The sequence below is a fragment of the Suillus paluster genome, assembly GCF_016628075.1.
Source record: "Suillus paluster strain FC165 chromosome Unknown EDB91scaffold_23, whole genome shotgun sequence".
Lineage (NCBI taxonomy): Eukaryota > Fungi > Basidiomycota > Agaricomycetes > Boletales > Suillaceae > Suillus > Suillus paluster.
The window spans coordinates 283006-308940 of NW_024537583.1; the positions used below are offsets into that span (position 1 = coordinate 283006).

The window sequence follows — 25935 nt, forward strand, 5'->3', positions numbered from 1 at the left end:
ATATAGTCTGAGTCACGCAATGTCACAGGAGTCACGGTTGGTCGAAACTGACCTTGGTTTGACCTCATAGTATACATTCACTAAAGTACCAAGTGCCTAGTCATGAGGATGGACGTTCGACGTCGAAACAGGTACTCCATGATAATACACGACAAACAAGCAGTTCTCGAATGTTACATAGATTAACTACTCGTCATTGCAGTCACTCCAACTCACAGGTGGTGTCGATGCGGAATAAGCAGTAAAGCAGAACCGCATTCCTACAGACGGGACATCGCGAGTCCCGTATCACCGCATCTGTGATGCACCTACAACTTCCTGTCAATCTAAGTCCAAGACCAGCATCGAGTCTACTCACGTGTTGCAGAACAGGTGCCCGCACGTCGTCGTCGTCAGATCCTCGCAATGCTCCCGTCGACAAATCCTACAATGATATGGAGAGGAAGAGTTTGTACTAGAGGCCGAATGGGTAGTCCCGTTGGTAGTCCCATTTCTTCCTGTAACGCGTCCCGTCCTGAGTGGTGCGAAACGAGGAAGTTTGCTGGTAACTGTGCTCATTGTCAGCTCAAGGTCTGGGGGAAAAAAACGTTGCTAACCTGATTTCTTCTGCACACCATATTTTCGCCTGTTTGGAATTACAGGAGGATCGAAGGAGGAATCGCTGGAGTCCGATGATTGGTTTTCCCATAGCGGCTCCGACATGATACTATCCTCGAATCGTACTTCACGGCGTCGCTCACGAGAGGATGTGGTGAGGCCGACCGAGGACAAACTAGGGGATGCCAGGGCCGGGCTGTGAACGTGATTCACATTTGACGATGCCTGTTCTGGATGAGTGACAGCAAGATATGCACGAGCTTCCCGCAAGTAGTCGGGGGTTACATTCGCAGAAATATCAATGCCAGCAGACTCAGGTGAAATAGAACTCGGTGACATCGAAAAACTGTAAGAGAATTAACATTCGAAGGCAACATCCCGCTTGGTGATCATACCTGACCGTCTGAGAAGTACTATCAGTTACAGGCACCTGCAAGCGAAGCGTCGGCACAGCAGGGTCCACTGGCCGCCGATTCGGCGGATTCTCCGATTTGGCTGACATTCTTGACGCAATCTCGCCACTCAACGTGGACCAGCCAGAGCTCGACACCGGCGATGCACCGTTCTCGGGGAGCTTTATCACGGGAGAGCTTGCCTCAGGTGATTTCGCAGACGTAACCGACTCCTGATCGCTGTGACTGGCACCATTCAGCTCCTGAGACGGAGCAAAAAGCGCCGGAGTGTCCGGGCGCGGGCTGAAGGGGCTGCGGAAGTCTGTGCCTGATATCAATGGTGTACCAACTGCTGGTACATTAGAAAGCGGCGAGTGCTCAAAGTCTGGTGATCCAGAATGATCTACGGGATTCCCAGTCTCTAGATGTGCGACCTTGATGCCGAAGATCGGAGGTGGCGAAAGCGTCCTGGACGATGACCGCGATCCGACACTCGATCGTGTCAGAACCCTCTGCGACAGAGGGCTGGAGTACCCACTGGTACTCGGGGGTAAGGGGATGGACGGGGCATAGGGGAAATCAAAATTAGCAGAAAAACCCCATGTCGGGTCAACTCGATCGGGAGCAATGGAATTAGAGATGCGCTCTTCGGAATGAGCTTCTCCGTCACTATTATACAAACATTCTGGATCGAGATCTTGACGTCCTGCGGGCTCTCCGCAGTGTGGCCTGTGCACGACAAATAGATGCTATGGTCATGTTAGAACATTACACGACGAATCGGAGGAGAAAACCGACGTGTTGATAGGCATCCGCATCTGCGAATCTCAGGTCACAGTCCATGCACCTGGGGTGGGCTACGAAGTGTCGGATATGATTCTGTAACGACTCAGAGCACTCAAACTGCCACTGGCATAGGTGGCAGTATACCTCTGGATGTTCCGTTGCGCCGTGCTGCACGACGGTTTAAGTCAAGATGTCAATTATAATGGTACTTACCCACCGTAGCAAATTCAGCTTGGTCACCGAAGCCAACTTGACATATGTCGCACACGGGATGATTGCGCGATGTCAAGTAGTGTATAGGAAGCTCTCCAGGATCAAACAATGCACCATCGCACAGTTGACAGGATACCTGGGGATGGACCGTTTCTGTGTGCTGAATGCGATATGAATGGGAGATTCATAGATATAGCATGAACAGAGAGGAAATTACGTTATAATAATCGCCTGCATCCTGAAAACCCAGGTCACATCTCGTACAGGACGGATGGATGTCATCTGGGGAGTCTCTGTAGTGCTGATGTAGGCCCTTCTTCCTCGGCGTACCTCGTTTGGCAGACTTCACAATAAGTAGGGAGTGGCGTGGTGCACAAGGTGCTCGTTCAAAAGGACTGCGTCTGCGAAAACACCCTCATGACAAACAGGGCACGAGTGCGCAGAGGCGATATGCTCCTGGAGGAGTTCCTCCTCCGGGCACGCGAACTGACACATTCCGCAGGTGAAAAGGTGATTCGCGGCCATGTGGTCATCCAGTGCTGATCGAAGCTCGAAAGTCCTTGTCGCATAAAGAGCAGGGATAAGACGCTGGTGGAGAAACAGGACGGGGTGGCTCTGGGTGGGACGTTTGGCGATGCTGGAAATGCAGGTTTGAGAGTGAGGAATTGCCATAACCCGTGTTCAAGAAAAACTCGCCGTTGCATAAGCTGCGTCGTTTTCAAACCCGAGATTACACTCAACACATTTTGGGTGCGCGTCTTTTGAAGACTGCAAGTAATGGTAACGTAGCCCCTCTTCGGAGATAAACGTCATATCGCACCCCCCACAGTTGCAGACTGCACGTGCGTGCACCGCGGCGACATGATCATCAAGAACATTTTGAGATGGGCACGTGAGTCGACAAATTGAACAAACAACTTTTGGAGGGTGGGCAGCAACCGTGTGGGCAGTAAGCTGAGCCTTCTTTGAGAAGGTCTGGTTGCATGAAGCGCAAGAGTGGACTTTCTTGGCCGCTTTGGGAGAATGAAGAGCTTGCGTGTGACAAGAAAGTCCGTTTGCAGAAGAAAATGTTTGTTTGCACGTGGGACATCCGAAAGAAACATTGGCTTTCACTTTGGGAGCAGCTTGCGACGAAGAAGATCCGCTGGAGCCAGAGTGTTCCTGCCTTCCATGGGTAATGAGGGCTTCGGAGCTGGCGAATCTTTTGCTGCAGTATGTGCAGGAGAATATAGGATGGCTGATCGACTGGTGCTCGTCAAGAACACTAGATGAGGAGAAGCTCCGATAACACGATGGGCATGGATATTGAACTGCATGGTCCACACTCTTATGGTGTTGGAGCGCTCCGGAACTAGAAAACTTTGCACCACAGGAGGTGCAGGGAAACGTGACTGGGATTGTAGGAGAAACTTTGCTGGCGGATGTAGGAGAAACTTTACTGGCGGATGTAGAAGAACCTTTAGATTCCACGTTATGACGGAGCGCAGTGTGCTTGCTGAGCTCGGTAGGCGTCATAAACGTCTCAGAACATTTCGGCGCTTTGCATTTGTGGTGCTTCTTGGATGCAAGATGTTGAATCAGCGCAAGATTGATCTTGAAATCTTGCTGACAGAGTTCAGCATCTCGTTCCTGTTACATGCGTCTCTTTAATGTGCTTACAAGCGAAGATAATCAGTACACCAATTGAATTATCTGAAGCGAATTACTGCTCACCGCTTCTAACCCAGTTAAGTTCGCCTGGGTATCAGACGGGCATAATGGACAGAATGGCATAGTGCTGGAATAAGGATGGGAGGGAAATTATGCGGAGTCTCCTAGTCCAGCACGTCTTATACAACGTTTGCTTGTACACGACTTTGGCACATGTTAGCGGCGAAAACGGGAGTCTTCTGGAAGCGTGTCTCAAACCTCGAAGCATGCCACGGCCTTCTTCAAGTTCTTGCTTCCCTTCTTCTTGACAATCCTCAAGCTTAAGCTTGAAATCTCGGTTTGAACTTCACTCCATCACTTTGAATTCATTACGCGCGCATACTAGTAGAATATCGTCCAATTGTCGAAGGAATATGCGAAAAAAAGATGGATTCAAAATCATCGATATAGTAAACCTGAGGCTGCCATGCGGACGCAACGTGCTAAAAAGTGGGTCCAGCCCGAACCATTCGGAGGTCATGAGGATGATGTTACGGAGAATAAAATTCATCTCCACAGGGTAATTGGCTACTGGTTAGAACATAGCTAGGCCTCAGGACAGGAATATCAGAGAAATATTACTGCGCTACCATCTATCATAGTACCCTGTACGCTCACTGATGGAAGGAAATTTGTCTGTTAAAGATCAAACACGAAGGAACGATCTTCCTTCGACTGGTCTGGCTAGGGGAGACTATCAGCTACACTTCATGATGTCGTGCTCTCGCATGCAATATTGTCAAAGTGGAGGGCACCTGACGCTTTTTACGTGTCTTCGCACCAGCTCAGGTGTCTTTAAATTTCGTTAACGTCGCGCCCTCGGCTGCATGTCTGGGTTGTAGAAATAGACGAAACCATGCGCGCCGCGAGACAGGAGTACAAGATCTACTATCCCAAATCGTGTATCTCATAACTGACACCAAGCTCTTCGGCTCCTCAATACATTTCCTTTACAACAGTCCACTGTTCACCCCACCGTCGTACCCGTATGAAGCGGTGCACCCTGGTATGCCAAGGTTGTAAGGGTTATTTGGAGGTTCGCACTTGGAGTTAACTCCCGCCTCCGACATACAGACATCAGTGGGGCCAGCTGTAAGTGTCCAACTCTGAAAAATTCCGAGAGTGATTAAGTGTGCATGCACCGCTGTGAGAAACAGATACTTACGGCGGACGCGCTGTACGAGCATCCTGTGTACGTTCCCGGATTTGCAACGGAGGGATAATAGCACGTGATGGTATCGCCCGAGCATGTCCAGTAATTGAGACATGCATCCCCTGCCGTTGGACTGTATACTTCCCAATCGCAATTAGGGCAGGCCTCACAGTTGGCATTCACTCCCGTGCTGATCGTGAGGAGATGGGATATGATCAGAGCAGCGGCCAGCACAAGACGAGCCATAGTTTCGACAAGATATTGCACTGACGTGCTGATCGTTAGATCTAGCAGCAAAGGGGTTGCGCAATTAGGAAAACGTACATGGTGTTGTCGTTGCAAATGCTCAGCAGTTCAAGGACAGTCGATCTATTCGCTCTTATATACCGTCAGCAAGTAGCTTCAGGCGCGAATAGGTATGTAGTGGGATTCCATAAATCTCTCGCGTTCCATGTCATATGACACTCGGTGTGGGTCTGTTGGAATGAAATTAATATTGGTGTGATTACTTCAAAAGCGATCATTGTCTACCCATGCACATGGTTCAAGTTGCTCCCTCGGGCCCGCCAATTTCAGGGTGAAAGTCGCTCCTCAGCAAAGCAGCTATCCAGCAACCATCAAGTCAGAAAACCCCCGTACCAACACAGAAACAGAAATACTCACATGTAATCGCAAGACAAACACATATTCTGGATAGTGTTCTCACAATAAGATTCCTCTATTCCAGGAAGAGAAAGTAAGCTCGGTAGTAGTTTCGTCACTGGCAGCAGGCAGCCGCCTTGTGCTGGTGCTGAATCAGAACTAACGGTTTTGAAACCCCGAACACAACTATATATATTAGGCAACTGTAGTATTCAACAGAATCACCACCAGCAGCACCCTTGAGTGGTACGTCGACCACTTACATTGTTCAAACTCGGTCGACATGACCGTGTCATCCGCCAACTGATAATCGCTGCGAATCAAAGTGTCGTCGGGAGAATTCACTTATAATAAGTTGTTTTCAGTTGTCTCCTGCGACTGCATCATAAAAGGGGCTCTCTACCTAGTGACAGGTTCGATGAGATAGAACCTTTACTGTTGGTTGCCCTGTTTAGTTCGTCGTGTGTCCATTCGATCTTATTTATTGCATCACCTGATGCCAACTTTGGGTGGACGAGGCATGCACTTCGTCACTTATCTCTCAGCTAAGTATGATGATGATATCTTTTGTGGCTTATGTCCCCGATGAAGTTTGTATTATTTCAGCCCAGAGACATGGTACTTTGTGTTCATCGCCCCCTGGAACTATTATTTCGCTACTCATTGGATCATACATAGGCTTTGTCTTTCGAAGATCAATTCAATAAGTCGTTCCGTTTCGCTGTTCGTGCACTCACATGCAGTGGCCAAGGTTGATACCCTCGGTGCTACTACTCAGTGAATTCCTCACGCATATTTGGGTGTTGCTCGTTCCACCTTCGCCCGCATCATGAAACTTGCCATGAGAAATCACGGGCATGAGAACTACTTAGTACTGACTGGCGACCTGACATCCAGGGGGTGATCGCTATTCAAAGTACGCAAATCCCTTTGTCTGCCTCAATCCTAAATATTATCTCAACAGCAAATGATACGTGTTATATGCCGTCAGCAAGTTTTTCAGGCACGATTTAATATATGGTGAAGATCATACACATCTCGCGTTCCATGTCATATAATACGCGGTGTCTGTTCGAATGACATTAGTGTGATTACTTCCAAAGTTACCCGGGCTCTCGGTTGCTCACCCACCAATTCCAGTCCAGGTTACCGTATGATCTCTCGTGCTCATGCCCATCCGCAAAGCAGATATCAAGCAACTAGCCATGCAACAAAAGGGATCTTCCTCATTCGTAGACTGTACTCCCACTTTCTTTTCCTGGAGAAGAGAAATTAGTCACCGCTCTGACAGCTCTGGGTGTGGGGAACGAGCGCTTAGGAACGGCGACTCGTGACCCAGAAGGGAGGCTATGGCGCATGGCGCCCAGTGGGCATCTTCCACTCCGTGTCCTGCACGGCGTGGCTCCATGGACGCATCCGACGAGGGTTAGCGGACGGTGCGGTGTTTGCTTCTCCCTTCCTGGTGAACAGGAATTAATCACTGTTGTGAGAAGTTAGAACGCTATACAGAATATAATAACCTGTGACTTGTGAGTGTATGTGAGTATTTCTGTTCCGTTTCGATGGGCGGTGTACTCTGTGTGGGCCTCATTCCTGAAATACGAGCCCATAGGTTGAGTGAAAGTGCATCGAGTCCGTATGTCCGGCAAATGCTTTCGCGTCCTCGAATCGGCTCCGCAACGCAGGAGCGAAGAAGAATTCTCTGAATCGTTCCTGAAGGTCTGAACCACTGAGGGCGCAGATTTTTCGTATTTCACGAAGCTTTGCGACATACTTTATCTAAAGAAACCCTAGTCTCCTATTAGAATGAAGACAGTCGTTCCTTCTATTAGGGACAAACCCGCTCCTTCCGTTTTGTGTTCTGAGTCACTTAGCATTGAGAAGCGCCGCACTGAACCTTGGTCAGGAATGATGTCTTGTGTGTCTTTTGACAATGGTTGGTGATCCGACAGGAACAAGACGCGCTACAATAGCAAATATTTCTTGACTTACCTCTTCACACGATCGCCTATTTGTGAAAATGAGAATTCGCTAAGACTTGAACACCGACGGAACAACCTTTAGTAGTACATCATTCTAAAGCGATGGAGAATAAGATGATAAACAGAATGTGCTGTGAGACTTTTGCTGGTGAAGACTGCAATGAGATCCTATTCCTTCCATACATGCAAACAAGACAGCAGGCTGTAAGTCTCAGTTGATAAATGCCTTGTACAAGGCTCTCCACATCTGATTACCGTTGGTCTCGATCACATCCTGGTGAGCAATGGTCAATCGCTACACAAATTCTTATGATAATATTCACTCACCCCGTGGCAAGGAATGATGCGGTCGAAATCCCAATTGGCGACTGTGGTTGCGTCACGGCGCATAGCTCTGCGTACGGGTTAGTGACAGTAGCTATCAATAAAGAATGATGCACAAACTCAGCGTCGACTGTTGTGCCCTTAATAATGGCCCTGTGGAACCATGAATCAGGCTTGACGGTGCCATGGGCCGCAGAGGTCGATTTTGAATACTGTTCGCGAGGTTAACACTGTAAGTGATGACCCGGGAGGACGTTACCCAACTTGTTCATTAGCTGGTAGATTCAGGAGTAAGTCTGCTTCAATAAGCGACTTTGACGGCATATGCAGAAAAGCCACATCTTTATTCCTAAAACCTGAAAAATAGCTGCAAAGAATCAAGTTGACAGTCCTTCTAGTAAACGGCAGGTACACACCAATGTTTGATCTATATATATCATCAAATTTGCTGGCCAATAAACAAAAAGCGATGTCTTACCTCGTCCTCAAAGCCATAGTTTGTGTTGGGAGGGTCACGGCCCCACACTAAAAGCTAACTTCAATGGCTAAAGAAAAATAGACTGTATTGACATACAACCGTCAAAAGGGAGGCTCTTGTCGCTCATATTCGGTATGGCAGCTTCAACACCAATTAACTTGGCGCTGGGGTAAGCCCTCTTAAACTCTCCTGTCGTGATTGATTAGAACCGTGACGATGCAGACAATCCAGCGAAGTACGAACCGAGGAAGATGTGGTGAACAGCATCGGCGCCTACGATGTATCTTGGAAATTATAATATAAGATAGCGCGAGCGAGACTGGATGATGCGTACTTGACTTCGCCCAATTCATCTATTTTATTGCGCGTATCCTCTGTCAGCGGGGTCGATGCGAGTACCCAAACGCCTCCCTGTCGCAATTTAATGGCAGTGGATCGCCCTCCCATCGGAAATATTCCGAGTCGGGCAAAAGGTCTATTGAATGAACACACTTAGTGGTAAGAGTCATAGTGACCATGAATTTGACCCCTTACCTGGAGAAGATCCAGACATCTTTCGCGACCTACGAAGCAACTCGATAAGACCATTGTCTGCGCGATGACTGCAACGACGAACCTCTCGAATGACAGTATCGCTCATGGTTGTGCAGGTTCAAGTTAGAATCGCTTTGACACGCTTTTGACACCATGAATTTCGAGGCATCGTGGGAATTGGAATGACATCACCGCTACGTTATGGATGTATTTGATATTGCCAAGACAATGCCAAATCTTAAAAAGTAAGGGAGAAGGCAAGGGGGGGAGGTGGGAAGATTTGGGCATTTCCGCGTAGCGCACATGGCGTCGGTAAGCCTCGCCAGCATCAGCTGGCGTCGGTATTTTCGGTTATTTCGCTAAGGTGGCTGAAAAAAGCATCCCACATGGTTCTGTCAACCGGAGTTTGAATTTCCGAAAACCATTGTCCCCTACTGTACCAGCTCGCTGTCCAAAATTGGGAATTTGTAAAAATTGAGCCACAATGGGATACACCAAGCAAATAGAAAAATGTGAAAAATGCGAAAATAGAAAGATGGGATTGGCAGGTGCTCACTGGCCCTCCATTTTGCACAACAACAATGATTTTATATGTACTGTAACTGTGATACATGATGATAAATGGTAAAAATTGAAGGACAAAAAGGGATTTTGGGATTTTTTTGGGGGAAAAGAGAAAAGAGAACACCAAGCCAGTAGAAAAATGTGAAAAATGCAAAAATGCGAAAATATAAAGATGGCAAAAATTGGCAATGGGTAAACAGGAGAATGGGAGGATGGAGAATGGAGAAATGGGGTGAATAGGAAGATGGGAGGATGGGAGGACAAGAGGAGGACAAGAGGACACAATGGGAGGATGAGAGGGCTACAGGAGGACAAGAGGAGGACAGGACAATGGGACATGGGAAAATGGGACACGGGAGAACAGGACAACAGGACATGGGACATGGGACATGGGACACGGGAGAACGGGAGAACAGGACACGGGACATGGGACACAGGACAATGGGACATGGGACAACGAGACATGGGACATGGGACAATGGGACAACAGGACACAGGACAACAAGACATGGGACAATGGGACATGGGACAAGATAATTGGGAGGAAGTGTATGAGTCAATAGCATGACACAAACAGTTTGACTGAAGGTTACCTGGGACACTGGCTTGCATCCCGCTGGCCGAGGCACGAGGCCACGGGATCGCAAGCCAGTGTCCCAGGTAACCTTCAGTCAAACTGTTTGTGCAACATCCCATAACTAAAACAAAACTATATAATGTAAGAAATTATTGATTTGTTATAATTAAATAATATGTAGACACAGTGAGACAAGGCACCGAAGGTGCCTCCAGCAGAGCACGAAGTGCTCTGCTTGCTTCCTGTGCCGAAGGCACAACGGGCTTGGACTCGTCATAAAAGAATGGGAGACCTGTTTTGTGGCTGTGTGTGGGAGACGCGTAGCTCGCTAAAGGCCACATGGGAACGCTTAGCTCGCTTAACCTCGATTTAGAAATTTCACGTGGTTCTGTCAATCGGAGTTTCAATTTCAAAAAACCGTTCTCCCTTACTATACGACCTCACTGTCCAAAATTGGTTATAGGTAAAAATTGAGCCACAACAAGGGGAGGAACACCAAGCAAATAGAAAAATGTGAAAAATGCGAAAAATGCGAAAATATAAAGATAGGAAAAATGGGCAATGGGTAAACATGGGAATGGGAAGGTGGAGAATGGAGAAATGGGGTGAATGGGGAGATGGGACACGGGAGATGGGAGACAGGAGACAGGAGGGAGATAGGAAATGAGAAATGAGGAATGGGAAAGCAGAAAATAGGACAGAGACACGGGAGAATTTTTTGGGAAGGGCAAGAGTCAACAGCAAGACACAAACAGTGAGACTGAAGTTTACCTGGGACACTGGCTTGCATCCTGCTGGCCGAGGTACGAGGCCACGGGATTGCAAGCCAGTGTCCCAGGTAAACTTCAGTCTCACTGTTTGTGTCTTGCTGTTGACTCTTGCCCTTCCCAAAAAATTCTCCCGTGTCCTCTGTCCTCAGAACTAAAATAAAAGTATATAGTATTTTGTAAATGTAATATGTAGACATGTGCCGAAGGCACAACGGGTGTGGGCTAGTATTAGCTTATAGCATTAGCTCCAGCCAGCTGCCTCGTGCTCGAAAATCAAATCGCATTCATCACCGCCACTTTTGTTCCGACGTCCCCAGTCGTCTTCCACAGCGGTTGAATATTGTCAGGGTTAGAAGACTGATTGAAGATTGATGTATGATAGATTGTATAGATGTATGTGTTTGATATGAGGATGATTTATTGTGTTGAACACTATGGTGACATGATGAAGACTTGAGGCGCCTTTGGCACCTCCAGCAGAGCACGAAGCGCTGTGCTGGCTTCCTGTGCCAAAGGCATAACAGGCTTGGACTAGTAATAAGTAGTTGAAGACACAGCAAGCCAAGGCACAGGGGGCCCAGTGGACCACCAGCCAAGAACAAGGAACGACTGCATTCCTTCTTGCAATTGATACTTATCATGATCATGGGCTGACCATACGGGGGACTATCATTATTGTATAGTCTCACATAGTCTCGCATAGTAAATGTGTCCACAAATTGTGAACACACTTGTTGGTCGCAGTACATTTTCTTCGTCCCAACTCCCATCCTTCTCTTCAAGTTATCGACTCTTCTTGACGCAGCGTCACTGGCCCTTGCTCGAAACTTCGAATTGGCTGTAGTTTCCCCTAGACAGATGATCGACAAATGAAGATAGCCATTTCTTCTCACTACGAATTGGTTGGTGGCGTACTTGGTGACTTTGAGGATGATTGTATGTTCCTTTACTTACGTTGCATCAGTGGATATTGATTTCCAGCACCTATGCTGTGCCCATTCCGCGGAGAACTTTTTTCTTCTTGCTCGTGCGCCATGGACGTTAGTGTATTGCTGAAATTGTGGCAGAGGTCACATCGCCGGACAGACAGGGGTCTCCTGGTCGTGTCTTTGCCTACTACGGCGAGAACTAGGCTAGGCTATGTGAGAGAAAGAAGTATGACCCTGACACACTCTGACAACTGCTTCAGGAACTCGATCTGGCCACTTAATACAGAGGGGCAGATTGACGAACCTGAGGAGCACGAGCTTCAGCATATCCAGTCCTGATTGATCGCCTGAACAAAGTCACTGACATCTGACAGATGCCTCTCCTACGTGGGAGTCAGGGTTACCTAAGAAGTTTGCTGCCCCGTGCGTTGATCGGTGCATTTGAGATTAAGATGGTGCCAGTGAGCGCTTGACACTTGCAAATGTCTTGTCAATCACGCAGCAAAAGCATCCCATCAAGTAAATACTGCTTGTTCTCGAGTGAAGCGTCCAGCTTCGTTGTCCCGATGTGCGTGACAAACAGTGGCAAAGCGGAATCACAACCAAAGTCAGAAAGATTCTATCTAGAAGTATCATCATAGCTGATCATCGCTCGACGCCTTCTTGAGTGTGTCTTGCCAGTCCAAGGCCAACTTGGTGAGCGTCTTACTCCGAGCTAGACAGAAAATTCAGTAATCTAAGAGATGGTCGAGACGGGACGACTGACCAAAGATCGACAACACTTCGCGCAAAAGATCGCGCTTGGGCATACCTGCCACGAGAGGTGTCCAAGAGTCATCCCTTCCGCCAGGTCGCCTAATCAACAGTTAGCAATTCATTGTTGAAATTCTTGACATATGATGCAGTTACCAAAATATGGGGCCAAAAAGCTCCTTGATAAGCTCCTCTGCCTTCGCCCTGAAGCCCTCATCTGCCAGTTTCCTGGCATAAATCAGAAGTGCTTGCTTATATTCAGCGCCGCTATCCAGCGCTTTGGCGGCATGCAACTTGCTCTCTAGATGGCCTAGTGTGAGGGCCGTATTCCACCAAACGGGGCGCTCTTTGTGAGGCACCGGGATAATTGTGGTGCCGATTGCGCCCTCAATAGAGGCGACAACGTCTTTATCTTTGTTGGCTCGTTGACGGCCTTGCCATACATCTGAGCCCTCTGCCCACCAGCGCTCGCTCAGTTTTGTCCAGGAGAAAAGCTGTACATCATAAGTATACGCGATGCCGGAAGAACAGTGAATCATTGGTGCGCCGTTATGTCGAATGGTGGCGGACAATATCGTGCAATTCGGCGAAGAGGAGAGTAGGGGAGCAATGGATGTAGGTGGGAAGAATGATGTAGCGTTCTTTATATTTCTGAGCAGAGTAAGCACCATGGAAACAAAAGGGAGTCGTGTAACTTACATCGAGCTGAGCTGACCAGAAGCTGTGAGTACCATTAAAGCCGACTTGCAGCCGTGCATCATTGCGCAAGGTGAGCCAAAGCTTAGAGTCGCCATCAATCTGCCAAACAATATTAATATAGCGATAAAACGTCTCTGTTTACCACAGACCTTCGACCAGTGTGTGAATACACGTTGACAGAGCCATCTTGTGTAGCAGCAGCACAAAATGTTGTGGACGCAGTTAATGCGAGCACAGGAGAGGGCAGATAGTCCAACCACATCGTTTGCTTCCCATCAGCGAATGTGACTTCCGTGGGCCCTGAAAAAAAAAACATCAGCCAGACCATAACGAATCAAAGATCTTACGAACCATCTCCTTCTGAATTTCGGGCCTCAAAGATAAAGTCACTTCCCTCCACATTGGCACTCAAGAACGTCAATAGTGGCGGGACAGGCAGTAGATCTGCGCCCTCAAATAGATGAGTGCGCGCCGAGACCAAGCTCGCCGATATGATTTCTCGCACTGCAACTGTCTCCCTTGGTCGATCGCCACCAAGGGTACGGGGCTTAGACGGCTTGTCCTCGGGCGTATCAAGTACCGACGCTTTCCGTTTGCCTTTGTTCGCACTTGACATACTCGTATCAAGTGCATCGATGGGAACATCCATATCCATTGGCCCTCCCATCTCGATGTCAGCGTCATAAGTGCGTGGGCTTGGCACGGGTGATGTAGAGTGTGATACTTGGCGTGATCGAGGGATCTCCGGTACTTGGAATGCACGCGATCCAAGGGCATTTGCTGAAGGGGGCAACGTGGAAGTTGATGCTTGGGCTGAGCGTGATGTCGATGCAGAAGGCACGGACGACATAAGGATGGGTTGCACTCTCTTCTTGTTGCTCTTCTTTGCAACAAGCTTGTTGATGTGCTCGCCACCATTAATCCCATTCGCTGCGCCAAAGCCGGATTGCGATTGTGACTGGGCACGGTTTGGGGAGGGTGGCGGCGTAATCCTCGATACTGAGGCAGCAGTTGTACTGTGAGTGAACGTGCCGTGCGAGTATCCTTCTGGAGTTGGTGGCGGTACAAAGCCAAACTTGTGTAAATATTGCTCTTGAGCAGAATGAGGCGCAATGCCTTCCAATTCTTCGGGGTCAAAATGGAAAACGGCTATCGTTCCGTCCGAAGATGCGGCGTAGAGAGTCAGACCGTCCCAGGACCTACACGAAAGATTGGTCAGAATCCCAACGAAGGTAAAGAGAGGCTTACCAGCTTAGGTCCATTATCTGTCGTTCAAATACTTCACGTGCAACGATGAGGGGTCGTGCCGATTTTGTCTGCCAGATGGAGATGGATCTGTCATCCGCACCAAGAGCAACTACAGAGCATATATTGGATGTAGCTAAAGGCGATGCGGGATTTCGCAGAAAGATATGGGGGTTGTAGGCCTATGACGTGCATGAGAATGACAAAACTTGCTATTCGATCAGCACGTACCGCAACCTCGACTGTGTTCTCATGACCAACCAAACTGATCTCAGAAGTCCACGTTCCGCGAGTTATGACAGCTGCAATGAAAACGAAGCCCTTATTGTTGGTTGCATTTGAAGCAGTGATGTGGGCACCATCAGGCGACCAACTACAAAACTTTGTGAGAAAAGGATTTATGAACATCCGATGAGACTCGCCTAAGGCGGCGGAAAAACGTGCTGCCGGGAGAGTCCTCGAAGGGTTTCCTGATTTCTGCCTCGAGCTGCCAATCGGTCGTTCTCCAAATTTTCACGGACTTGTCGTCGGACTGAGTGGCCATAAATTCACCCACAGGATCCCAACAAACGCCTTTTACAAATCCTTGATGCTGATCCAGCTTTCTAATGCGTTCTGAAAGACATGTCAGCAATGGACTTCTCACACTAAACTACTGAAGCCGGCAAGAAATGATGTTTGGAAGCACCAATTACTGAGGTGCGATAGGAAATAACTGCGCCCCACACAACTGCAGACGATACAAACAAAAGTGCAAATCTGACTCACCCAGGGTATATCCACACCAGACCATAACGACAGAATCAAGGCCAACTGAGGCGAGGTAACGATCCTCCGGGGCCCATGCCAGGTCTGTAACGTCTGGCAGTTGTTTAGTGCAAACAAAGATAAGAGTGGACAAATCCAATTCACCGCTTTCATGGCCTGGAAGTCGCTTCATTGGTTTCCATCCCTCTATATTGACTTCATTGGAACCAAAAACCTTGCCCCTACCCGATCTGTATTGAAAGAAGAGAAGCAAAAATGGGTATATCAGGAGCACATCAAAGTCAAATACACAAACTTACGGATCAAGGTCCCATATCATCACAATCTCGTCGTCGCTCCCACTTGCAAGCCACCTCCCAGAATGTGCCCACCTAATCGTCAAGACGGGACCTGTGTGCATACTTAGCGTGCACAAAGACTTTGGCGGTTTATTAGACATTTCGGATGCATGATTGAGAATAGGTTTCGTGCTCCAAATACGTATTTTTGCATCTAAGCCTCCTGTCGCTATGCGTGAACCATCAGGATGGACATGAACTGAGAATATGGAGAGACGTTTTGTGTCGTCGGTTTTGGAACTATCTGTGTAACAGTAGATGGTTCAGATGCCATTATTCTTTACAATTCCCATACTCACCTTTGTGCATAACCCAAGCGGGTTTTGTGAACTTCATTATTGCTGCGCACTGTAGACCGTGCTGAGCGGATACAACAGCTTGCAACCCGAAGTGTCTGAGACCGAAATCGGTCAGCCACGTGGTTCCCAACCTGAGAAAGATTCAACAGCCAAGAACGACTTGATTTATTCTTACAGGTAAGTTGCCTCCCACTAGTGTCACTTGACATTTCCCGGATCTTGCAGTGACAGGTTGCGAGACGGTCGCGCCAAATATCGCAATAAATGCGTAATGACACTCACCGCGGACGCGTTTAGCTGCCCTATGATATCTGATGAGTACATACTTGTCCCTCCCCGCCTTGGTGTGACATCCTGTGAAGTGCACCACTTGCATAATCATCGTTTCTCGGAAGTCATTTGGGATGTGCATGCAGAACAGAGTAACGTATAATACATTCCAAATCCCCAATTATTCCGATGAGCCGTCCATTCATGCCATCTCTGCGACTACTCTCTACCAATAACACGGAGAATCCTCCATCCAGTCTTTAAAGCCGATCTCGTGCAACTGCGATTGCGACCAAGCTTGATATGAATATTCATATTCGCGGATTCTGATCATCGGTGGCGTGTTTCCACTTATTGTTAGAACAAAATCTTGTGCCATTAATCTGGGATGATGAAAGGCCACTCGCGCAATTCCGCATTGCGCGCAGGAGGGGATAGATGGTGTGCTCAGCCGTGCCTGTCCTGAGTGCTTTGATATACGGGGATTCTTCCTCGTTCACACTCGTGTTTTTATCTCACCCAGAATGTCGATCCCTGTGAGCACTACCCGGGAGCAGCCAACTTCGACAGCGGACGGCGACTTTAGTCGGTCTGTCTCTTCATTGTCTTTTGTCGGCAAAAAAAGTTCTTCTCTGTCCGCTGATGTAGCAAAGAATGAAGACCTGGTGAACGAGGAGGAGGAACAGTTCACATGGACAAAGGCTATCTTTCGTCGAAAACAGACAACCCCCGCTGACCTTGATGCCATCGCGACCAGGCGCTCTGCTTTTGACGATCCTGAACTTGCGCCACACTACTTGCCCAAGAAGGACTATGAGAATCTCCACAGATTCGACCCAACCGCTCGTTGGACGTACCGGGAGGAAAGGGTCGGTTTTTATACTTATCGTGGTTCAGATTAAGGTTGCTAATGTTAAGCGGGAGAAAGGCCCTGGTTCGCAAGATGGACTGGAAGATCATGATCATGGCAGCTATAGGATTTTCGGCTTTGAACTTGGACAGGAGCAACATCAACCAGGCAAACTCGACCACTTTTTTGTCAGATCTTGGATTGACTACAAACGGCAATGATGCTCGTTTGCCTTCTGAGTATTGTCCTGACTTTTAGACTTCCAGACTTCAACCTCGGAAATACCGTGTTCAAGTTGGCATTCTTGTGCGCAGAACTTCCGTCACAGCTTGTCTCGAAGCGGGTACGCGGATGTATCTACTATTAATTCCCTCGCAAGGCTTATGGTTGTATTGAAGGTTGGGCCAGATCGGTGGATACCAACGCAAATATGCCTCTGGAGTACGTGACAGAACATCCGCTTCAGACAAGTTCTCACCAATTGAGTACAGGTTTCGTGACTCTCTCGCAGTTCTGGCTGACCGGAAGGACCTCATTTCTCGTGTGCCGCGCGTTAATTGGGTAATTGACTTCTGTCTCAATTGTTATTTTCACTGACAAGTGGATTCAGCGTCCTGCAAGGCGGGTGAGCCTGATTTCGTGCGTGCTCGAGTACACTTGTTTATATTCCACAGCTTTATTCCCGACCTTATATTATATCTGTCGTGTATGTCGGTTATCTCCTCATCTTATCTCGCTCAATATTCGGGCAGATTTTTACACGAAGACGGAGCTACCCATCCGCCTTGCCTTCTTCTGGATGTCTACGAACTTCTGCAGCATCATCGCCAGTTTTATTGCCTATGGTACACTTCACCTGAATGGAGTGGCTGACAAGGCTGGGTGGCGGTGAGTAGACCTGTAGTGCTTATTTGAATGTAAAAACCTGACTTGATCGAAGGTGGCTGTTCATGATTGAGTGCGTCCATTCATTTACATGAGACGCGCGAACTCAAGTACTCAACACTCCCACAGGGGCCTTCTCACTCTCCTCATAGGATTCTTCACTTTCTTCCAGATGCCTCCATCACCAACGCAGACCAAAACGTGGTTCCGGCCTAATGGCTGGTTCACGGAAAGAGAAGAAGTTATCATCGTGAACCGAGTGCTTCGGGATGATCCTTCTAAGGCAATTATGACCCTGTCTCGTCAGACCTGTCATTGACTCGCACCCTCAGGGCGACATGCACAACCGCGAGGGTCTTACGTTGCATCGTCTTTGGACAGCAATGTGCGATTATGACCTTTGGCCAGTTTACATCCTGTAAGCAGTTCCCCTAGTCTTTGTAAGGGTTAGGCGCTCATAAAATCTAGCGGCCTCATGTTTGGCATCCCGAGCGCTCCCCCGGCGACATACCTCACTTTACTGCTTAGAAACATCGGGTGGGTATCACGAGTATCTTCTTCGTTAAATGCACTCATGACCAGGGGGCCAGTTTCAACACATTCAACACCAACCTCCTCACGATACCCTCTCAAGCTCTCGGGATTGTCACCATGTTTTTGATCACCCTTGTCTCAGAGTACGTCGACGAGCGTTCGATTGTTTCCATGATGGAAGACCTCTGGACGCTGCCTTTCCTCGTTGCGCTCTACGCGTTACCTGACAACCCTAACCCTTGGGTATTCTTTGTGAGCAAGGGTTTGCATGCAGCGCATCACACGCCGTTTAATCGAAATTGCAGGCTCTTGTGACTGGTCTGTTGTCATATCCGTGAGTCCGAACTTTTCAGCATACTTGAATTGCATTATTGAAGTCCTCGTGTGGCCAGATACACCCACCCAATCCAGGTTCGTCAACTAGAACAACTCTTTTACCCATCACCCATCTCTTGTTTCAGGTAGGATGGTGCTCTCGTAACGCCGGGGCTGTAGCAAGCCGCACAGTGAACGCGTCTTTATACAACATGTGTGCTATTCGTCATGGCTACGCAGTAGACATCCTCACCTTTCCCTAGGTTCGTGCAAGCCAGCGGTATCATTTCCGCGCAGATATACGTGGCCAGCGATGCTCCTAGATGTACGTCGCCATCGTTTCTTTTCCCAGTCAACCTGAGCCTTCTACTCATTCCGGCTTGTAGATCAACGCGGCAACAAGATCCTCATCATTATCTGTTGCGTCAACATCTGTGTCTTATACCCAGCTACGAAGGCGTATTACGTCTGGCGCAACCGACAGCGAGCTAAAATTTGGGACGCGATGACGTCAGAGGTAAGCGCACATCGACTTTTTTGATGGCTAAGGCGTCGGCGCTGACGACTTATAAATGATAGGAACGTGGGCACTATCTGAGCACAACCACGGATGTCGGAAACAGAAGACTTGATTTCCGTTTTGCGCATTGATAGCACATTTATCTTTCCTAAAGTTCAATATTTGGAGGTGATAGATGTTCAGAGAAATGGTGAATAATCACGCGAAATCCACGAGGGGTAGAAACGCATGGATTGATAAGGACAAAAGCAAGATAGTCGATGTCCAAAATAATAAAGTCTTTCCAAGTGAACCGGGGTACAACAAAATGTGTAAAGCGATTACTCGCAAGCACCCAAATCCTTCCAAGTTCCGGAAGTGTCGCCAGGGCTATTACTCTGCGTCGACTGTGTAGAGATCCAGAGATGACCGTTGTAAGTCACCTTGGCGCCCCCGGAGTAATTAGTGCCCTTGCCCCAAGTGGGAATGTCTGTGCAAACAGCTTTGTTGCTAATCGGTTGGATGCAACATCCCTTTTGAGTCCACTGGGCAGCGGAAGACTCAGGGTTGTTGTTGTAACTCCACTCTTTAGCAGTCCACAGTTGGTTGTTAAAAATCACCGAGGAACCACCGTTATACTGTGCCGGAGATGTGAGCGGAAGAAGATCATGAAATGAGTAACGCTTACTGCGAGATTAGCCTGCCAAGGCTGGAAGCCGTCGCACGAGACTTGAGCGGCCGTGCTAGGGGGAGCGTTCCGAGCCTTGTAATGCTGAGAAGGTCGTGACTTAGTTTAGGTCAAGTCAGGGACAGCGACAACATACCAAGTTTTCGTTGTACCTGCGGAAGTCGATGGCGCCCGTTGGAACCAGAGCGGCAGTGAAGACGAGTGCGACACTAATGATTTTCGAGTACATGATTCAGATCTTTTACAATGAGAAGGGTTGATTAAATGGGTCCTTTTATACGCCAGCACAGAGGGGCTTAATCCTAGAGCAGAGGGGCCTCATCCTAACCGGGATGGCGAAGTTCGACTCAATTCAATTGAATGCGCTGCAGTGAATTGCGCCCAACCCTCCGAATCGGCCAAGCTGATGTGTCAACAGTGTATTGTGCTCACGCTGTTAGGCTCTCGAGGGTGAATGGGGCTCATCCTGTGTGAATATAGGAGTATGCAGTCAGAGTCCTACACCGTGTGATCGATCCGGCTGTTGCTCGGGGAATGGCCACAGAGAGCGGGTTATCATGCATCATGCATCATGGAGGATCGTCGTTTTCATCAGAGGATAGCTGTGTAGTTGGCCAAGATTTTATTTGTAGGCCAATTGTAGACTGCCAGACAGTGCCAGTTATCGGAATGAAGCCTACCAGTTCATTGAGCCATTCAGATTTCAGTGCCCTAAGTCAACCTCCAGGGAATAGCTACAACAGCAAGATGACAGGTTCAGTCATGATGAACTTCTTAATGATTGGCGTGGAAGTTTCATTCAGACTGAGAACTGCATAGGTCAATTGTTTGTGATCACGTTTGTCTCGGAGTCCTAAGTATTGTGGCGATGATGGAAGATGTTGGCATCGCCCCATGATGCGCGGTTTACTCCCCGTGATGTCTGATCTGTTGTCAATAAGGTATTTTCCTGACGTCCTCGTGTTGTCATATATATATACCCAAGTTCGCAAATTAAAACATCCTTGAGTGAAACATTTATTTCTTGTTTCAGGTCGGATAGTGTTCTCGTAACGCCGGGGCACTAGCAAACCCAACGTGAGTGAAAAGTGATAATGGCTTTATATAATGACAGAAACGTGCCCACTAAGCAAGACGCTAGGAAATCAAATGTTTATGCAGTTTTCTCCAAGTTCAATCAAGCGCCAAAGAAATCACACGAAATAAGCAAGGGAATAAAAACACATTGATCAATTTAAGAATACAAGCAAGGTAGTCAATGTCCATAATGAAGTCCTTCAAATGAAGTCCGATGGGTAAACTCTAAAGAGTACAAACAGGATGGGAAAAGTAATTAGTTACAGGCACCCAAGTCCTTCCAAGTTCCGGAAGTGTCGCCAGGCTGGTTGCTCGATGTCCACTGTGTCGAGATCCAGAGATGACCATTGAAAGTCACCTTAGCGCCCCCAGAGTAAGCAGTACCCTTGTTCCAAGCGGGAACGCCAGTGCAATCGACTTTGTTGCTGACTGGTTGATTGCAACACCCGTTCTGAGTCCACTCGGCAGCGGCAGACTCGGGGTTGTTGTTATAACTCCACTGTGTAGCGGTCCACAGTTGGTTGTTAAATATCACCTGGGCACCAGCGGAATACTGTGCCGTAGATGTGAGCAGAGGAAAATCAAGAGGTGAATATAACTTACTGCGAGATTAGCCTGCCAAGGCTGAAAACCATCACACGAGACGGAATTAGCAGCGGCCGACTGAGTGGGCTTTCCATCATGTTTGTCGGTGTCGGATGGTTTGGCAGTTTTGGTGGGTGTGCCGGTGTTAGTAGCCGTGGACTGAGTGGTCGTGGGCTGAGTGGTCGTGGGCTGAGTGGTCGTGACCTGAGTGGTCGTGGACTGAGTGGTCGTGACCTGAGTGGTCGTAACCTGAGTGGTCGTGGGCGTAGGAGTGGTCGTAGGCGTAGGAGTGGTCATAGGCGTAGGAGTGGCCGTGGGTGTAGGAGTTGCCATAGGCTTACCATCCCGACCCTCATGATGCTGAGACGTTGGCGTAGGGCAGGGCGCAGAATGCCACTGTGATTGACCGTCCTGCCATGTGGATGTCGCACACGACGATGGAGAATAGTGCTGTCCAAAGACATCAGGTCTGGGACAAGTCAAGGACAGCGATGACATACCTTATCGTTGTCCCTGGGGAAGACGACTGCGCCCGTCAAGGACAAAGTAGCAGCGAAGACGAATGCGATACTGATGAATTTCGAGTACATGGTGTTTTGAAATGAGGTTGATTTGTGAAGTGATAAGATTTGTGAGATTTGTGAAGTGATAAGATTTGTGAGATTTGTGAAGGATTGATGGGGAATGAAGGCAAAAACTATGGTCCTTTTATACGCCAGCAAAGAACAGAGGGGCCTTGTGTACACATCCTAGAGCCGGAATGGTGTCGGAACTCTCAAGGCGTACGGAGTTTCGACTTGATTCAATTGAATGAATCAAATGCGCTGCAGTGAATTGAATGTACCCCTATGGATGCACTCGGATGTCTCAGCAAGGACATCCGCTTGGTTTGAAATTCGAATGCCGCATCCGAATGCTGACATAATGAGTCTTCCGCATGCAAATGACGTCGCCGACGGTGTATTGCTGCTCACGCAGTTTGGGCTCTCGAGGGAAGATGGACTCGAGGATCCTAGTGCTGGAAATGAATATAGGAGTGCTCTATGTAAGAAAGAGTAGAGTAAATGATCGATCCGGCTGCCTTAGGCACGGTCAGTAACCACCACATTCCGCTTGGGGAATTGCAGTATAGTGTCCTCATGGCCAGAGCGGGTCATCATGGAGGGTCGTCCTCTTTTTCATCACAGGACAGGTGTACTTGATAGGTGCTAATTGTTACAGTAAAATGTCATTGAACTATCATACAGATTAATTTTTAGTTGAACCTCCATAAAATAGCCGAGAGAGCATTCACCAGGATCGACCGTGATGCATCGTGATGGGCGGGTCACCTGGGGGGCCTGGGCCCTGGGGGCACCATAGCTGTTTCATAAAAATTTACATGCGGGCAGTTACACAGGGATACACCGCGCACCTTGATCCTGTGAGACTGGTACTTGATAGCCACGACCAACTTCCACTGTACATGTACTTAGTCCGAGTCGATTGACGTTTGTACAAATTTAAAACGTGACACAAACACGAGCTGTCACGCCCACGTGCGTCGACAAACGTCGTCACGCACTTCACTGATACGGTGATGACGGACACGATAGCTATCGATGTACTTTTGACTTGATCCATGGTATGTCAGATCCACAGGATAAAGTACCTGCTCCAAACTCCGTCCCCCAACGCATGGTAAAGAGTGCTCGGAAATCTGCTGTAAAATCTGCCGCCAGTGGCGCAAGGATCGATGCACGTCCTAGAGACCAAGAGCTGAATGAGAGACCAATCAGTAGAAATCAAGCACGACCTAGTAAGCAGCGTGAACTAACCAACGATGAATGACGATAACATTGCTTTCATCAGATGCTGCTCAACAGATAGCTAGCCATGAACCCCAACAGCAAACTGACAAAAAGAGAGTTACTTTTGATCTTGCAGACGATCTCGCAGACTTCCCGCTGCCCATAGAGAGGCGTCCGGTCGCCCGTACAAGGGTTGCGCAGAACTCTGGACGACTGAATCCAGGTTTTGCTCCATCCGGGGCTCGTGAGGGAAGAGGATCGTTTCCGTCTGAATCAGCTTCGTTCTTTCCTGGGAGGTCTTCCAGAGCTGGTTCAGGAAGGCAATCTATGGCAGATGGTATGTAGAATGAGTACAGACTCAACAGCTTTGCGCCTCACGCCGACTAGTCCCACGCAGGGGTCGTGGTAGACAGTCAACTAATGACGCACGTAAGTGTATCAAAGCTAGATGGTTGGTTTTCTGCTCATGCATCCCAGAATACCAGCACCGTGCCGCTAAATCACAACAACTGCGCCTTCACACACATACGGAGCCACTTGCTGGAAAATACGCGCGAAAGTTTGAGGGTAGAAGCATCAGGACATCTTCATCCGTGCCTCGGATGTCCAGCGCAAACAGGGATATCAGCCAGGATCATCTTGTTGACAGCTCAAGTGAACATAGCGACGGGAGTTTGAACTACGTCGATATTGGCTTGACGCTGTCCAAATTGAGAAGGGACGAATCTTCAGACAATAACTCTGTCGAGTTCGTCGGGTGAGTCCTGACTGGTGGCAACTGAGTGCTTTCTGACAGTAATTTCGTAGAGAGGCGAGCGTCCAGGTGAAAGCAGCTAGAAAATTTCAATTTGGACGCAAATCGAAGAAGGATCCACCCGACACACGACGTTCTGTCACTCCCCAGAGTTCCCAGAGCAGCGAACAATCTGACGATGAGGGATCTGCGGTGCCCGCGGCTGCGCGCGAAGATAGCGAGGAACTGGAATATGTGGACCTTGGTATTCCCCCCCACAACATTACTCGTGAGCAAACCGATTCGTCCTCAGAATCAGACGCCGCAAAAGGGGATGAAGCGCCTACGGAACTGCCCTCAGACACTCTGATCGAGGCTTTGGAATATATATCACTGACGACCATCCGACTCGCAAGATTACACCGTCTTCCCTTCATGGTACGAAACCTCCGCAAAGGATTTCTCAGTCGATGCAAGTCCCTTGGAATCGATACGTCTCATAGTGTTCCGCCTCTGAGACCTATCACGGTCGTATACAGCTGCGTCGCCGAAGATAGATCTCTAGAACGGCAGGAGACTCGGACGACAATGCAAAGCTGGAAATGTCCGCTGTGCGAGCTTCACGGAACGTTTCCCCTGCAGCAGATTCTCAACGCACACCTCAACTCGGACCATTCAGAAGTAGGTTTCGCGTGGGATATGGTAGGTTATATGTAGCAGCCGTTATGAGATTAGAGACTGAGCGGACTTATGTAGAATGACTATACCCTGTCGATACGGCTTCCATTACCAGGATATCTTCCACTACCTCGACATCGTCAATTACCAGGACATCATCAATTACCAGGACATGTTCCATTGTAAGGTTTCGCTCCAATCAATTGATGTTCACTGCCTGAGCATCACGGGAATGGCCACTTCACAGATCCCCCCACTGGCGTCCGCTGATGACACCTTCGACAAGGACCGCTTCGACAGAAGTAACCGACTTCTCATCCAACAATATCAACTCCAGCAAATACACAACTCCAGCAACCACGCTGTCTCCATCACGAAATCCTTCTGTGTCATCTCAACATTTTCCTGACGCGGATTCACTTGACGTCAAACCAAAGTACTATATCCCGATGCTTCGTACGGGCTCAGAGGGATTTTCAAATACCCGCAGTAGTTCTATATCGTCCCGCATGCTGTCGCGCGCGTCCTCCCTTCGTGCTTCTGGAAACCCGACACCCCCTCCCCGGTCTGATCCACTGGGACCAGCAGCGCAACCTCCTTATCTCCCCAAGGATCAATATTCATGCCGTCTGGGCGGTCCCCGCGTCTATGATCTTCTAAATACAATGTCACTAGATAAGTTTGGTGTCCTCGCATGGGTTATCCTTGATCGGGAAGAAGAAATTTTCGAGATAGACGATGTGAGAGATGAAGACAAGGTCATGCAGGCGCTTTGGCTCCGCTGGATATTTCTGAATCGGTACGTTCTACTCAACCGAAGTGCTTCTATGTTTGATACGACAGTGGGGTAGGAACAAATTCGTTGCAAATTTCTTTGAAGGAACGAGGTCGTTCATCAAGGACAATTGGCGAATGATACATCTAGCTGCTGGACTGGCTGCTTTAAGAACGTGGCTTCTCGTACGTGATCGGATGCATGTAAAAATGTCGCATGTTTGACGGAGGTTTGATAGGTTCTCAACATAAACAACTTTTTGGTGACTCCGGATGTCGTCACGCTCTTGCGTGATTATCGAGGTTTGACGAATAAGCAGCAGTGGCATGATAGTGGTAATGCAGTACAGAATGAGGTTGCACCTGTATAATATCTCGTCGCAGTCAAAACTGTGGTCTAGCAAATGTTTCTTTAAATGTCTCCGCGGATGTATTGAACAGGTGTCCTTGGTAAACTTGTGTGGAGTGCTTTCGACTCATCCCTAAATATAAGCATATCCTGACCTTGAAGCTGTCGTCCACCCG

General features: G+C 48.4%; 8 protein-coding genes across 8 annotated transcripts; 2 read left to right on the plus strand and 6 right to left on the minus strand.

The window, feature by feature from the left end:
- Positions 1-23: 23 nt before the first annotated feature.
- EDB91DRAFT_1346820 (uncharacterized protein) lies at positions 24-2660 on the minus strand (the record flags this gene model as incomplete). Its single annotated transcript, XM_041325897.1, has 8 exons — positions 24-308; positions 359-548; positions 597-943; positions 993-1738; positions 1788-1943; positions 1993-2148; positions 2206-2281; positions 2338-2660. The coding sequence occupies 8 exons, from the start codon at positions 2658-2660 to the stop codon at positions 203-205; spliced, it is 2100 nt and encodes a 699-aa protein (XP_041177619.1). The 3' UTR covers positions 24-202.
- A 1785-nt stretch (positions 2661-4445) lies between these two features.
- EDB91DRAFT_331468 (uncharacterized protein) lies at positions 4446-5211 on the minus strand. Its single transcript, XM_041326883.1, has 2 exons — positions 4843-5211; positions 4446-4783 (listed from the first exon to the last, which is right to left on the minus strand). Exons 1-2 carry the CDS (start codon positions 5074-5076, stop codon positions 4628-4630), a joined length of 390 nt encoding a protein of 129 aa, XP_041177620.1. The 5' UTR covers positions 5077-5211; the 3' UTR covers positions 4446-4627.
- A 2454-nt stretch (positions 5212-7665) lies between these two features.
- On the minus strand, positions 7666-8896 carry EDB91DRAFT_1248045 (uncharacterized protein; the record flags this gene model as incomplete). The annotated part of the gene is made up of 11 exons (XM_041322882.1): positions 7666-7728; positions 7782-7848; positions 7899-7990; positions 8043-8145; positions 8195-8205; positions 8257-8303; positions 8353-8445; positions 8500-8540; positions 8591-8731; positions 8791-8819; positions 8873-8896. The coding sequence occupies 11 exons, from the start codon at positions 8894-8896 to the stop codon at positions 7666-7668; spliced, it is 711 nt and encodes a 236-aa protein (XP_041177621.1).
- Positions 8897-12147: 3251 nt separating this feature from the next.
- EDB91DRAFT_1130754 (histone transcription regulator 1) lies at positions 12148-15827 on the minus strand. The gene is made up of 12 exons (XM_041318622.1): positions 15733-15827; positions 15395-15677; positions 15240-15325; positions 15096-15188; positions 14750-14942; positions 14559-14700; positions 14331-14509; positions 13434-14281; positions 13232-13382; positions 13083-13181; positions 12397-13034; positions 12148-12345 (listed from the first exon to the last, which is right to left on the minus strand). Exons 1-11 carry the CDS (start codon positions 15767-15769, stop codon positions 12536-12538), a joined length of 2610 nt encoding a protein of 869 aa, XP_041177622.1. The 5' UTR covers positions 15770-15827; the 3' UTR covers positions 12148-12345; positions 12397-12535.
- Positions 15828-16335: 508 nt separating this feature from the next.
- On the plus strand, positions 16336-19336 carry EDB91DRAFT_331520 (allantoate permease). The gene is made up of 19 exons (XM_041326884.1): positions 16336-16871; positions 16931-17066; positions 17119-17195; positions 17251-17293; positions 17344-17413; positions 17463-17477; positions 17527-17558; positions 17605-17740; positions 17793-17810; positions 17867-18020; positions 18070-18155; positions 18206-18274; positions 18328-18523; positions 18577-18605; positions 18664-18682; positions 18733-18800; positions 18850-18911; positions 18973-19103; positions 19166-19336. Exons 1-19 carry the CDS (start codon positions 16527-16529, stop codon positions 19235-19237), a joined length of 1758 nt encoding a protein of 585 aa, XP_041177623.1. The 5' UTR covers positions 16336-16526; the 3' UTR covers positions 19238-19336.
- A 65-nt stretch (positions 19337-19401) lies between these two features.
- EDB91DRAFT_1336322 (uncharacterized protein) lies at positions 19402-20197 on the minus strand. The gene is made up of 3 exons (XM_041325533.1): positions 19910-20197; positions 19774-19857; positions 19402-19723 (listed from the first exon to the last, which is right to left on the minus strand). The coding sequence occupies exons 1-3, from the start codon at positions 20000-20002 to the stop codon at positions 19427-19429; spliced, it is 474 nt and encodes a 157-aa protein (XP_041177624.1). The 5' UTR covers positions 20003-20197; the 3' UTR covers positions 19402-19426.
- A 759-nt stretch (positions 20198-20956) lies between these two features.
- On the minus strand, positions 20957-22135 carry EDB91DRAFT_331644 (uncharacterized protein). The gene is made up of 4 exons (XM_041326885.1): positions 21936-22135; positions 21685-21885; positions 21454-21609; positions 20957-21403 (listed from the first exon to the last, which is right to left on the minus strand). The coding sequence occupies exons 1-4, from the start codon at positions 22023-22025 to the stop codon at positions 21107-21109; spliced, it is 744 nt and encodes a 247-aa protein (XP_041177625.1). The 5' UTR covers positions 22026-22135; the 3' UTR covers positions 20957-21106.
- An 831-nt stretch (positions 22136-22966) lies between these two features.
- Positions 22967-25877, plus strand: EDB91DRAFT_1130770 (uncharacterized protein). Its single transcript, XM_041318623.1, has 9 exons — positions 22967-23233; positions 23287-23562; positions 23613-23654; positions 23703-23982; positions 24033-24660; positions 24715-24818; positions 24884-25435; positions 25488-25596; positions 25650-25877. Exons 1-9 carry the CDS (start codon positions 23062-23064, stop codon positions 25779-25781), a joined length of 2295 nt encoding a protein of 764 aa, XP_041177626.1. The 5' UTR covers positions 22967-23061; the 3' UTR covers positions 25782-25877.
- Positions 25878-25935: the final 58 nt, after the last annotated feature.

Bases quoted from the DNA above. Each gene is read 5' to 3' on its own strand.
- EDB91DRAFT_1130770 (XM_041318623.1), top strand. From the start codon at position 23,062: ATGTCAGATCCACAGGATAAAGTACCTGCTCCAAACTCCGTCCCCCAA. The intron at 23,983-24,032 runs GTGAGTCCTGAC...GTAATTTCGTAG, and splicing joins AACTCTGTCGAGTTCGTCGG to AGAGGCGAGCGTCCAGGTGA. The intron at 25,436-25,487 runs GTACGTTCTACT...ACAGTGGGGTAG, and splicing joins CGCTGGATATTTCTGAATCG to GAACAAATTCGTTGCAAATT.
- EDB91DRAFT_331468 (XM_041326883.1), bottom strand. From the start codon at position 5,076: ATGGCTCGTCTTGTGCTGGCCGCTGCTCTGATCATATCCCATCTCCTC. The intron at 4,784-4,842 runs GTAAGTATCTGT...GGAATTTTTCAG, and splicing joins GCTCGTACAGCGCGTCCGCC to AGTTGGACACTTACAGCTGG.
- EDB91DRAFT_1130754 (XM_041318622.1), bottom strand. From the start codon at position 15,769: ATGAAGTTCACAAAACCCGCTTGGGTTATGCACAAAG. The intron at 14,510-14,558 runs GTACGTGCTGAT...TGCACGTCATAG, and splicing joins AGAACACAGTCGAGGTTGCG to GCCTACAACCCCCATATCTT. The intron at 13,182-13,231 runs GTCTGTGGTAAA...ATTGTTTGGCAG, and splicing joins TATTCACACACTGGTCGAAG to ATTGATGGCGACTCTAAGCT.
- EDB91DRAFT_331520 (XM_041326884.1), top strand. From the start codon at position 16,527: ATGTCGATCCCTGTGAGCACTACCCGGGAGCAGCCAACTTCGACAGCG. The intron at 17,067-17,118 runs GCAATGATGCTC...TTAGACTTCCAG, and splicing joins TCTTGGATTGACTACAAACG to ACTTCAACCTCGGAAATACC. The intron at 19,104-19,165 runs GTAAGCGCACAT...TATAAATGATAG, and splicing joins GGGACGCGATGACGTCAGAG to GAACGTGGGCACTATCTGAG.
- EDB91DRAFT_1336322 (XM_041325533.1), bottom strand. From the start codon at position 20,002: ATGTACTCGAAAATCATTAGTGTCGCACTCGTCTTCACTGCCGCTCTG. The intron at 19,858-19,909 runs GTATGTTGTCGC...CGACCTTCTCAG, and splicing joins GCAGGTACAACGAAAACTTG to CATTACAAGGCTCGGAACGC. The intron at 19,724-19,773 runs GTAAGCGTTACT...TCTCCGGCACAG, and splicing joins CTTGGCAGGCTAATCTCGCA to TATAACGGTGGTTCCTCGGT.
- EDB91DRAFT_331644 (XM_041326885.1), bottom strand. From the start codon at position 22,025: ATGTACTCGAAATTCATCAGTATCGCATTCGTCTTCGCTGCTACTTTG. The intron at 21,886-21,935 runs GTATGTCATCGC...GTCTTTGGACAG, and splicing joins TCCCCAGGGACAACGATAAG to CACTATTCTCCATCGTCGTG. The intron at 21,404-21,453 runs GTAAGTTATATT...TCTACGGCACAG, and splicing joins CTTGGCAGGCTAATCTCGCA to TATTCCGCTGGTGCCCAGGT.